Below are 12,655 nucleotides of genomic sequence, written 5' to 3' on the forward strand. Positions count from 1 at the left end.
CGTCTCACACCAGTAGATTAATACATCGCGCAGTGCAAAATAACTATACACCCTGAACATTTCCACAGGTGTCTAATCTTACAAACTCTGCTGTTGATTTATAACCTCCCCAATGACTGGCACTCCACTCTAGCTGTCTTCTGCCTCTCTCACTTGCCTTTTACCAGGGTGCACCACAGCTTGGTTTGGGAACAGCTCCATCCAAGACCGCAAGAAATTGCAGGGAATTGTGGACGCAGCCCAGACCATCACACAAACCAACCTCCCTTCCATGGACTCCATGTACACCTCACGCTGCCTCGGCAAGGCCAGCAGCATCATCAAGGACCAGTCTCATCCTGGCCACTCCCTCTTCTCTCCTCTCCCATTGGGCAAGAGGTACAGAAGTGTGAAAACACTCACCTCCAGAATCAGGGACAGTTTCTTCCCAGCTGTTATCAGGCAACTGAACCATCCTACCACAACCAGAGAGCAGTGCTGTACTACTATCTACCTCATTGGTGATCCTCAGACTATCCTTGATCCAACTTTGCTGGCTTTAACTTGCATCAAACGTCATTCCCTCATCATGTATCTGTACACTGTAAATGGATCGATTGTAATCATGTACAGGAAGGAACTGCAGATGCTAGTTTACATCGAAGATAGCCACAAAATGCTGGAGTAACTCAGCGGGACAGGCAGCATCTCTGGAGAGAAGGAATGGATAACGTTTCGGGTCAAGACCCTTCTTCAGACTGAGCATCAGGGGAGAGGGAGACAGAGATATGGATAAGGAATCATGTATTGTCTTTCCGCTGACTGGTTAGCATGCAACAAATGCTTTTCACTGTGTGCAGTTTTGGTCTCCAAATTTGAGGAAGGATATTCTTGCTATTGAGGGCGTGCAGCGTAGGTTTACTAGGTTAATTCCCGGAATGGCGGGACTGTCATATGTTGAAAGACTGGAGAGACTAGGCATGTATACACTGGAATTTAGAAGGATGAGAGGGGATCTTATCGAAACGTATAAGATTATTAAGGGGTTGGACACGTTAGAGGCAGGAAACATGTTCCCAATGTTGGGGGAGTCCAGAACCAGGGGCCACAGTTTAAGAATAAGGGGTAGGCCATTTAGAACAGAGATGAGGAAAAACTTTTTCAGTCAGAGAGTTGTGAATCTGTGGAATTCTCTGCCTCAGAGGGCAATGGAGGCCAATTCTCTGAATGCATTCAAGAGAGAGCTAGATAAAGCTCTTAAGGATAGCGGAGTCAGGGGGTATGGGGAGAAGGCAGGAACGGGGTACTGATTGAGAATGATCAGCCATAATCACATTGAATGTCGGTGCTGGCTCGAAGGGTCGAATGGTCTCCTCCTGCACCTATTGTCTATTGTCTATTGTCTATTGTCTCAGTACACTTGACAATAAACTAAACTGAACTGCAATTTTGGTACCAAGCTATGAGTTAACTAAGTAGTTGCAATTTCATAATAAATTTAATAAGACGGAGGCATGGTGTATACACCGATCAGCCAAAACATTATGACCTGATGAGCCAAAACATTATGACCACCTGCCTAATATGCTGTTGGTCCTCCGTGTGCAGCCCCATACGCAGCAGGGTGCGATGCACTGTGTATTGTGACACATTCCTCCCGTGACCACCATTACAATTTTCTGTGACTTGTGCCACAGTCGACCTTCTGTCGGTTCTGACCAGACGGGATAGCCTTCGTTGCCCTCGTGCATCGATGAGTCTTGGGCGCCCAACACCCTGTCTGTCGCCGGTTTGTGGTTTGTCCCTCCTCGGACCACTGTCGGTAGGTACTCACCACTGCTGACTGGGAGCACCCCACAAGCCTTACCGTTTCAGAGATGCTCTGACCCAGTCGTCTGGCCATAACTATTTGGCCCTTGTCAAAGTCGCTCAGGTCTTTACTCCTGCCCACTTCTCCTGCATCCAACACGTCAACTTCAAGAACTGACTGTTCACTTGCTGCCTAATACATCCCACCCCTTGGCAGGTGCCATTGTAACGAGATAATCAATGTTATTCACTTTCCCTGTCAGTGGTCATAATGTTTTGGCTGATCGGTGTATGGGATGATGGAGCAGAACTGGGGTACATGGGTAACACAATGGGGCAAAATCCTCAGGTCAAGTCAGGATTATCTTCAAGTGCACAAGTACAGTGTGGTACAGGTACGATGAAAATCTTGCTTACAGCAGCAACTAGCTCAGCAAACATCTGAAATTCGGCGGCACGGTGGTGCAGCGAGTACAGCCGCCGCCTCATCGCGCTGGAGACCCGGGTTCAATCCTGGCCTCGGATGCTGAGTGTGTGGAATTTGCACGTTCTCCCTGGAACTGTGTGGGTTTCCTCCGGGTGCTCCGGTTTCCTCACACACCCAAAAGACGTGCGGGTTTGTAGCTGATTGGCCCTCTGTAAATTGCCCCTACAGTGCAGGGAGTGGAAAGTGGGATAGCACAGAGCTGGCGCGAGTTCTCAGTGTGGACTCGGCGGGCCGAAGGGCCTGTTTCCTTGCAGTATCTCTAAACCAAACAGGGCAGATGGCCTCGTGTACATCAGATAACAGAGCAGAAAGAACCCACTTCATGGTGGCGCAGCTGGTAGAGCTGCTGCCTCACAGCGCCTGAGACCCAGGTTCGATGCTGGCCTCGGGTGCTGTCTGTGTGGAGTTTGCACGTTCTCACTGTGACCGTATGGGTTCCCCTATAATTCTTTGGGGTGCTCCAGTTTCCTCCCACATCCAAAAGACGTGCGGCTTTGAAGGTTAATTGGCTTATGTAAATTGTCCCTGGCGTGTGCTGGGAGTGGATGAGAAAGTGGTATAACACAGAACTCGTGTGAACGGGTGATCGATGGGTCGGCCTGGACCCAGTGGGCCGATGGGCCTGTTTTCATGCTGTTTCGTTTAATCTAACAAAAAACCTACATACATCAAAAAAAGGTAAACGCGACATTTAATTGGTTGCAAAATAAGTATCAGTTAATGCATCTTAAGCATCCAATCACTTAGATCTTAAAATGAAGGGCATGTTGGGCTAATTAGTCAGACTTGGGTCTGATTAAGCATCAAAATCAGCTTGGGGGATTAATTAGAGCTTGATTTTCAACACAGCATGGATTATCACAGTGAAGGCAGTAGGGCTTTGAATCTCAATGGATTTGCCTGAGAGCTTCATTGTTTATATTTGTGATCTGAGCAGGCTGAGCACAATTATTAGGTTGGAACATAGAACACAGAACAGAACAGCGCAGGAACAGGCCCTTCGGCCCACAATGCCCATGCTGAACACGGTCAAGTTACACTAGTCTCCTCTGCCTGTGTGTTCAGTTTAGATTAGGTTGGAGATACAGCGCGGAGACAGGCCCTTCAGCCCACCGAGTCAGCGCCGACCAGCGATCCCCGCACATTAATCCCTTCGTGATTCATATCCCTTCATTCCCTGCATGTTATTCATTGGAACGGCGGCGCAGCGGTAGAGTTGCTGCCTTACAGCGCCAGAGACCCAGGTTCGATCCTGACTACGGGTGCTGAGTTTGTACGTTCTCCCCGTGACCACGTGGGTTTTCTCCGGGAGCTCCGGTTTCCTCCCACACTCCAAAGACGTGCAGTCTTATGAGTTAATTGGCTTGGTCAAATTGTAAATTGCCCCTAGTGTGTGTAGGATAGTGTTAGTGTGCGGGGATCACTGGTTGGCACGGCCTCTGGGCTGACGATTCTGTTTCTGCCCTATATCTCTAAACAGTTTTGGTCTCGTAATCTGAGGAAAGACATTCTAGCCTTAGAGGGAGTACAGAGAAGGTTCACCAGATTGATCCCTGGGATGGCAGGACTTTCATATGAAGAAAGACTGGATAGACTAGGCTTGTACTCGCTGGAATTTAGAAGACGGAGGGGGGATCTTATAGAAACATATAAAATTCTTAAGGGGTTGGACAGGCTAGATGCGGGAAGATTGTTCCCGATGTTGGGGAAGTCCAGAACCAGGGGTCACAGCTTAAGGATAAGGGGGAAGTCTTTTAGGACCGAGATGAGAAAACATTTCTTCACACAGAGAGTGGTGAGTCTGTGGAATTCTCTGCCACAGAAGGTAGTTGAGGCCAGTTCATTGGCTATATTTAAGAGGGAGTTAGATGTGGCCCTTGTGGCTAAAGGGATCAGGGGGTATGGAGAGAAGGCAGGTACAGGATACTGAGTTCGATGATCAGCCATGATCATATTGAATGGCGGTGCAGGCTCGAAGGGCCGAATGGCCTACTCCTGCACCTATTTTCTATGTTTCTAAACTAAACTAGAAAAAAAAACACAAAGTGCTGGAGTAACTCCATGAGTCAGACACCATCTTACAGGTTTAGATTTATTATTGTCATGTGTACCAAGATGCAGTAAAAATGCTTTTGGGTGGGTTCTATCCAATCTAATCGGATAATACTGTAGATGCAAGAAACTGCAGATGTCGGTTCACAAAAAAAAGTCACAAAGTGCTGGAGTAACACGGTGGGCCAAGCAGCATCTCTAAAGAGCATGGATCAATGACCTTTCAGATCCATACCCTTCTTCAGTCTGAAGTAGGGTCCTGATCCGAAACATAAGTCTGGAGAAAAGTCCCAATCCAAAACGTCATCTATCCATGTTCTCCAGAGATGCTGCCTGGCCCGCTGAGTTACTCCAGCATTTTGTGTCTATTTTAGGTGACGTTTGGGAGCCTTCTTCAGACTAATGTAGTGGGCAGGGTCTGAAGAAGGGTCCTGACCCTAAAGGTCACCTAGCCATTTTCTCTGCAGATGTCTATCTTGGTACAAATAACTATGCATGTGTAGGAAGGAACAGTAAACCGAACATAGATGTTTACCTACCCTGATGTGCACCTGGTTAACCTGTCCCCCTTGTTTCCCCAGCAGTGGTACATGGACATACACCTGTATACACTGGAATTTAGAAGGATGAGAGGGGATCTTATCGAAACATATAAGATTATTAAGCGGTTGGACACGTTAGAGGCAGGAAACATGTTCCCAATGTTGGGTGAATCCAGAACAAGGGGCCACAGTTTAAGAATAAGGGGTAGGCCATTTAGAACGGAGACGAGGAAAAACTTTTTCAGTCAGAGAGTTGTAAGTCTGTGGAATTCTCTGCCTCAGAAGGCAGTGGAGGCCAATTCTCTGAATGCATTCAAGAGAGAGCTAGATAGAGCTCTTAAGGATAGCGGAGTCAGGGGGTATGGGGAGAAGGCAGGAACGGGGTACTGATTGAGAATGATCAGCCATGATCACATTGAATGGCGGTGCTGGCTCGAAGGGCCGAATGGCCTCCTCCTGCACCTATTGTCTATTGTCTATTGTCATACCTACCCTGGGGGTTGTACACCTGTCTAACCTGTCCCCATTGTTCCCCAGCCATGGTACATGGACATACGTAGCTTGATGTGCACCTGTCTAACCTGTCCCCCTTGTTTCCCAGCTCTGGTACATGGACATACCTACCCTGGGGTTTGTACACCTGTCTATCTTGTCCCCCTTGTTCCCCAGCTCTGGTACATGGACATACCTGCCCTGGGGGTTGTACACCTGTCTAACCTGTCCCCATTGTTCCCCAGCTGTGGTACATGGACATACCTACCCTGGGGTTTGTACACCTGTCTAACCTGTCCCCCTTGTTTCCCAGCTCTGGTACATGGACATACCTGCCCTGGGGGTTGTACACCTGTCTAACCTGTCCCCATTGTTCCCCAGCTGTGGTACATGGACATACCTACCCTAGGGGTTGTACACCTGTCTAAACTGTCCCCCTTGTTTCTCCAGCTGTGGTACATGGACATACGTAGCCTGATGTGCGCCTGTCTAACCTGTCCCCCTTGTTTCCCCAGCTCTGGTACATGGACGGTTACCTGAACGGGCGGACAGTCCGAGAGTTCCGCTCCTTCAACGACTTTGTCAAGGGGCAGAAGTTTGTCATCTACCGCCTGCCCCACCCCTGGGCCGGCACGGGCCACGTGGTCTACAACGGCTCGCTCTACTACAACAAGTACCAGAGCAACATCATCGTCAAGTACAACTTCCGCTCGCGCAGCGTGCTGCTGCAGCGGAGCCTGGACGGGGCCGGCTACAACAACACCTACCCCTACTCCTGGGGCGGCTTCTCCGACATCGACCTGATGGTGGACGAGAGCGGCCTGTGGGGTGTCTATACCAACAACCAGAACGCCGGCAACATCATCCTCAGCCGGCTGGACCCCCAGACGCTGGAGATCCTCCAGAGCTGGGACACGGGCTACCCCAAGCGCAGTGCCGGTGAGTCCTTCGTCATCTGTGGGACCCTCTACGTCACAAACTCCCACCTAGCCGGGGCCAAGATCTACTTTGCCTACTACACCAACACCTCGAGCTACGAGTACACGGACATACCCTTCCACAACCAGTACTCCCACATATCCATGCTGGACTACAACCCCAGGGACAGGGCTCTCTACACCTGGAACAATGGCCACCAGGTCCTCTACAATGTCACGCTCTTCCACGTTGTCAAGACATCAGGTGAATTGTAAACTCACTGGACGATCCCTTTTTACATTTAAACACATCGTTATTTAATGGACAAAAAGACTGTTGATTGTGAGTGAGCATGGTTCCTTTGTGTTTCTGAAAAAATAAAGTTTAACTTTGAAAAGGTCACGTTTGCTTGTATGTCATTGGAGGCTTTGACGATATAGATTTCCCCAGCCACGTAGCATAGACATAGCACACAGGTGAGGCAGAGGTTCACCTGCACCTCCTCCAACCTCATCTACTGTATCCGCTGTTCCAGGTGTCAACTTCTCTACATCGGCGAGACCAAGCGCAGGCTCGGCGATCGTTTCGCTTCAGTCCGCCTTAATCTGCCTGATCTCCCGGTGGATCAGCATTTCAACTCCCCCTCCCACTCCCAGTCTGACCTTTCTGTCCTGGGCCTCCTCCATTGTCAGAGTGAGGCCCAGCTCAAATTGGAGGAACAGCACCTCATATTTCGCTTGGGTAGTTTACAGCCCAGCGGTATGAACATTGACTTCTCTAACTTCAGGTAGTCCCTGCTTTCCCTCTCTATCCCCTCCCCTTTCCCATGTTCTCCCACTAGTCTCCCTGTCTCCGACTACATCCTATCTTTGTCCCGCCCTCTCCCCTGACATCAGTCTGAAGAAGGGTCTCGACCCGAAATGTCACCCATTCCTTCTCTCCCGAGAAGCTGCCTGAGCCGCTGAGTTACTCCAGCATCGTGTGTTTGGTACAGCATCGGAACTGGCCCTTCGGCCCACAATGTCTGTGCTGAGCATGATGCCAAGACCAAGTCTTACCTGCTTGCGCATAATCCAGTTCCCTCCATTCTCTGCCTATCCATGTAGCAATCCAAAACTCTCTTAAATAACAGGGGGTGAGCAAGAAATGATTAATCGAGGAACTGCAGATGCTGGTTTATAAAATAAAGGACACAAAGTACTGGAGTAACGCAGCGGGTGAGGCAGCATCACTGGAGAACCTGGATAAACGACGTTTCGGCTCAGGAACCTTCTTCATTCAGGCTGATTGTGGTGTGGGGGGGGGGGAAGGTCAAAGCCTGGCAAGTGATAGGTGGAAAATGCTGGAGTAACTCAGCGGGTCAGGCAGTATCTCTGGAGAAAAAGAACAGGTAATGTCGCAGATTAGACAATAGACAATAGACAATAGGTGCAGGAGGAGGCCATTCGACCCTTCGAGCCAGCACCGCCATTCAATGTGATCACGGCTGATCATTCTCAATCAGTACCCCGTTCCTGCCTTCTCCCCATACCGCCTGACTCCGCTATCCTTAAGAGCTCTATCCAGCTCTCTCTTGAATGCATTCAGAGAATTGGCCTCCACTGCCTTCTGAGGCAGAGAATTCCACAGATTCACAACTCTCTGACTGAAAAAGTTTTTCCTCATCTCAGTTCTAAATGGCCTACCCCTTATTCTTATACTGTGGCCCCTTGTTCTGGACTCCCCCAACATTGGGAACATGTTTCCTGCCTCTAACGTGTCCAACCCCTTAATAATCTTATACGTTTCGATAAGATCACCTCTCATCCTTCTAAATTCCAGTGTATACAAGCCCAGTCGCTCCAGTCTTTCAACATATGATAGTCCCGCCATTCCGGGAATTAACCTAGTAAACATACGCTGCACGCCCTCAATAGCAAGATTGGCACCAGAGTGATCGGGGGTGATGTAGATGGGGGGGGGGATTGATAGGCAGAGGTTTGGACAAAGACCAGGGTTTTAAAAAAGACAATAAGGATTGAAGGGTTGCGAAAAGTGAAGCCAGAAGAAGAAATGAAGGTGGAAGAGGAGGGGGGGTAGGAGGAATTGGTGCAAGTCTAGTTGGGGCACAGGGGAGGGGTGGCGGTAAAAGGTGTGGGGAGGGGTTTGGCTAGTTATCTAAATTTGGAGAATTTCAATATTCATATCATTGGGTTGTAAGCTACCCAAGTGGAATATGAGCAATAAATGTTGTCTTTAGTGATATCATGAGACTGTCATTAATTAAGCCCTCGTAGACTAATCAGTTATGGTTTCTGCTCATGATTCTCTGCCCATCTACCTTACACGGTGGCACAGCGATAGAGTTGCTGCCTTACAGCGCCAGAGACCCAGGGTTCCATCCTGACCTCAGATGCCGTCTCTGTGGAGTTTGCACGGTCTCTCCGTGACCTGCGTGGGTTTTCTCCGGGTGCTCCGGTTTCCTCCCACACTCCAAAGACGTACAGGTTTGCAGGTTAATTGGCTTGCTATAAGTGTAAGTTATAAGTGTAAGTGTAAGTGTAAGTGTAAGTACACTTGGTATAAGTGTAAGTTGTTCCTAGTTTGTGTAGGATAGTGTTTACGTGCGGGGATCGCTGGTCGGCGCGGACTCGGTGGACTGAAGGGCCCGTTTCCAGGCTGTATCTCTAAACTAAACTGAACTGAACTTTTTCTGACAAGCACTCCAAATCGGGTGCTTTCTCTGTAGAGTTTGCACGTCCTCCCCGTGACCGAGCAGGTTTCGGTCGGGTGCGCCGGTTTCCACCCACATCGCAAAGATGTGCAGGGTTTGGAGGTTAATTGCCCAGACCGTGCGGGGAGTAGAAGCGAAAGTGGGGTAACATAGAACTAGTGTGAATGGGTGATCGATGGTCGGCATGGACTCAGTGGACAGAAGGGCCTGTTTCAATGCTGTGTCCTTCAATCAAAAATATGGAGTGGGTGCCTAATGCCATAGATATTAATGGACATAAACTAACATTATATTCATTAATTTGTGGATATGGGAGTCACTGACAAGGCCAGGATTTATCACCCATTCGTAACAGCCCAGAGCTAACAAGACACTCAGGGAAAGGAATCAATCACCTCAATCCCATAGAGACAGATAAAGGCTGGTTGATTTTCTTCCCTAATGTTCAACGTGAACCAGTCGCTCCTCAATCACAGTAGTTTATTTTGCTATTTCATCACAGACATATGTTGCTAGAATGTAAAACGGCCATCTCTACAGGTAGGGTTCAAACTCAACCCCAGAGCTGTGGTGCATGTTCACAAGATCTTGGGGTAGAATTAGGCCATTCGGCCCATCGAGTCCACTCTGCCATTCAATGATGGCTGATCTCTGCCTCCGAACCCCATTCTCCTGCCTTCTCCCCATAACCCCTGACACCCGCACTAATCAAGAATCAATCAATCCGCGCCTTAAAAAATACCCAATGACTTGTCCTCCACAACTGTCTGTGGCAATGGATTCCACAGACTCACTAACCTCCGACTAAAGAAATTCCTCCTCATCTCCTTTCTAAATGTACGTCCTTTTAATCCCGAGGCTGTGCCCTCTGGTCCTAGAATCTCCCACTAGTAGGAACATCCTCTCCACATCCACTCTATCCAGGCCTTTCACTATTCTGTGCGTTTCAATCAGGTCTCCCCTCACTCTGCTAAACCCCAGCGAGTACAGGCCCAGTCTCGTCAAACGCTCATCATATGTTAACCCAATCATTCTGTACATCAATTCAGAGTTGATGATATGAAATAATATCAAATTATTTGACATGTGCACAATATGAATTATTGTAATATAATGTAATATGAATTACATATGTACTTCATGAAACCTCTAAGATGAAGCCTCTCCATGGAGAGGTGAAAGCAGTCACATTACAACAATGAAATCCGCAGTCAGAGAAGGGTAGATATTGATTTTATGTACAATGGAGAAGTAAATCAGGCACATTTTAACAGCTCCCCTGATACAGATTGATGAATTGACAATCGGTAGCCTCAGATTAATCAACACGAATCAGTGTTCGGCAGAAGGAGGATTTACAGATGCCAGTTAGAACACACAAATCTCATACTAAAAACGTCGAGGAAATGTGTCGGAAGGAACTGCAGATGCTGGTTTACACCAAAGATAGACACAAAATGCTGGAGTAACTCAGCGGGTCAGGCAGCATCTCTGGAGAGAAGGAATGGGCGACGTTTCGGGTTCAGACCCTTCTTCAGTCGAGGTCAGGGGAGAGGGAGACACAGAGATAAGGAAGGGTAAGATGTGAAGGTCTCGACCCGAATCGTCACCCATTCCTTCTATCCAGAGATGCTGCCTGTCCCGCTGAGTTACTCCGGCACTATGTGTCTATCTTAGATAATAGACAATAGACAATAGGTGCAGGAGGAGGCCATTCGGCCCTTCAAGCCAGCACCGCCATTCAATGTGATCATGGCTGATCATTCTCAATCAGTACCCCGTTCCTGCCTTCTCCCTATACCCCCTGACTCTGCTATCCTTAAGAGCTCTATCTAGCTTCTCATACTAATAAGTCCCCTTGGCTTGTAGTTGTTCAGTGGAGGTTCTCGGGATTATTTTGAGGGATCCAGGATTATTGTTTCAGGAAACATCAAGTGGATTGGGCACTGTGATCTCCAGTGTTTAGGAGAGTGCTGACTTTATCAAAGCCTTTAAGATTCTTAAAGGTCTTAACAAGAATGACCCTGAGGGAAATCTTCCCCTCACAAAAGAATCTTGAATGAGGAAGTTTCAGAATAAGGTTACGCATGTACGACTGAGTTTAGTTTAGCTTAAAGATAAAGCTTGACCCACCAAGTCCGCGCCGACCAGCGATCCCGACCATACTATCCTACACGCATATCATATCATATCATATATATACAGCCGGAAACAGGCCTTTTCGGCCCTCCAAGTCCGTGCCGCCCAGCGATCCCCGCACATTAACACTATCCTACACCCACTAGGGACAATTTTTACATTTTACCCAGCCAATTAACCTACATACCTGTACGTCTTTGGAGTGTGGGAGGAAACCGAAGATCTCGGAGAAAACCCACGCAGGTCACGGGGAGAACGTACAAACTCCTTACAGTGCAGCACCCGTAGTCAGGATCGAACCTGAGTCTCTGGCGCTGCATTCGCTGTAAAGCAGCAACTCTACCGCTGTGCTACCGTGCCGCACTAGGGACAATTTACAATTTTTACCAAAGCCAATTAGCCTACAAACCTGCACGTCTTTGGAGTGTGGGAGGAAACCAGAGGACCCGGAGAAAACCCAGACAGGTCACAGGGAGAACATGAAAACTCCACACAGACAGCACCCGGGCCTTTGACGCTATAAGGCAGCAACTCTACCGCTGCGCCACCGTGCCGCACCGCGATGAAGAGGAATTTCTCTACAGGATGGTTGTAAACCTCTTGGAATGCCTTGCAAATAAAACACAAAATGGCAAAATATATAGAATTTGTAAACAGGAAACGGTGGAAACACTCAGCAGGTCAGGCAGCATCTGCGGAAAAAGGGATTTTGGATTGAAAAACGTTGACAGTGTTTCTGTCAAGTTTCTGTCAATAAGGGGTAGGCCATTTGTCAATGTTTCTGTCAATAAGGGGTAGGCCATTTAGAACTGAGATGAGGAAAAACATTTTCAGTCAGAGAGTTGTGAATCTGTGGGATTCTCTGTCTCAGAATGCAGTGGAGGCCAATTCTCTGAATGCATTCAAGAGAGAGTTAGATAGAGCTCTTAAGGATAGCGGAGTCAGGGGGTATGGGGAGAAGGCAGGAACGGGGTACTGATTGAGAATGATCAGCCATGATCACATTGAATGGCGGTGCTGGCTCAAAGGGCCGAATGGCCTCCTCCTGCACCTATTGTCTATTGTCCATTGTCTATTGTTTCTCTTTCCACAGATGCGTTGAGTGTTTACGGCAATTTTCTTTTTGGATTTGGAATACCCTTCTGTCATTGAATATATTCAAAGCTAGGATTAACTTTGGTCCATGTGAGCATCAAGGGTTACAGGAAGGCTACTAAACCACAACTTGATAAATAACAGTGCAGGTTCAGAGGGCCGGGTGGACAACCCTTGGTGCAAGAGTGGCACGGTGGCGCAGCAGTAGAGTTCCTGCCTTACAGTGCCAGAGACCAGGGTTCGATCCTGACTACGGGTGCTGTCTGTACGGAGTTGGTACGTACTCTCCAGGTGCTCCGATGTCGCCCCACACTCCAAAGACGTGCAGGTTTGTAGGTTAACTGGCGTCTGTAAATTGTAAATGGTCCCTAGTGTGTAAGATGGGATTAGTGTAAGGGGTGATCACTGGTCTGTGCAGACGCTGTGGGC

The 12,655-nt window shown here is 48.3% G+C and overlaps 1 protein-coding gene across 2 annotated transcripts in view; it reads left to right on the forward strand.

Moving 5' to 3' along the window:
• The window catches only part of LOC144610622 (noelin-2-like), a 245,941-nt gene extending 239,269 nt beyond the window's left edge, over positions 1 to 6,672 (forward strand). For both annotated transcript variants that reach the window (XM_078429472.1, XM_078429471.1), the window contains exon 6: positions 5,877 to 6,672. In XM_078429472.1, coding sequence (XP_078285598.1) covers positions 5,877 to 6,554 — 678 coding nt within the window. In that variant the 3' untranslated portion in view covers positions 6,555 to 6,672. The remainder of the gene's footprint in view (positions 1 to 5,876) is intronic.
• The last annotated feature ends 5,983 nt before the right edge of the window (positions 6,673 to 12,655 follow it).

Source organism: Rhinoraja longicauda, chromosome 37 (genome assembly GCF_053455715.1).
Source record: "Rhinoraja longicauda isolate Sanriku21f chromosome 37, sRhiLon1.1, whole genome shotgun sequence".
Taxonomy (NCBI): domain Eukaryota; kingdom Metazoa; phylum Chordata; class Chondrichthyes; order Rajiformes; family Arhynchobatidae; genus Rhinoraja; species Rhinoraja longicauda.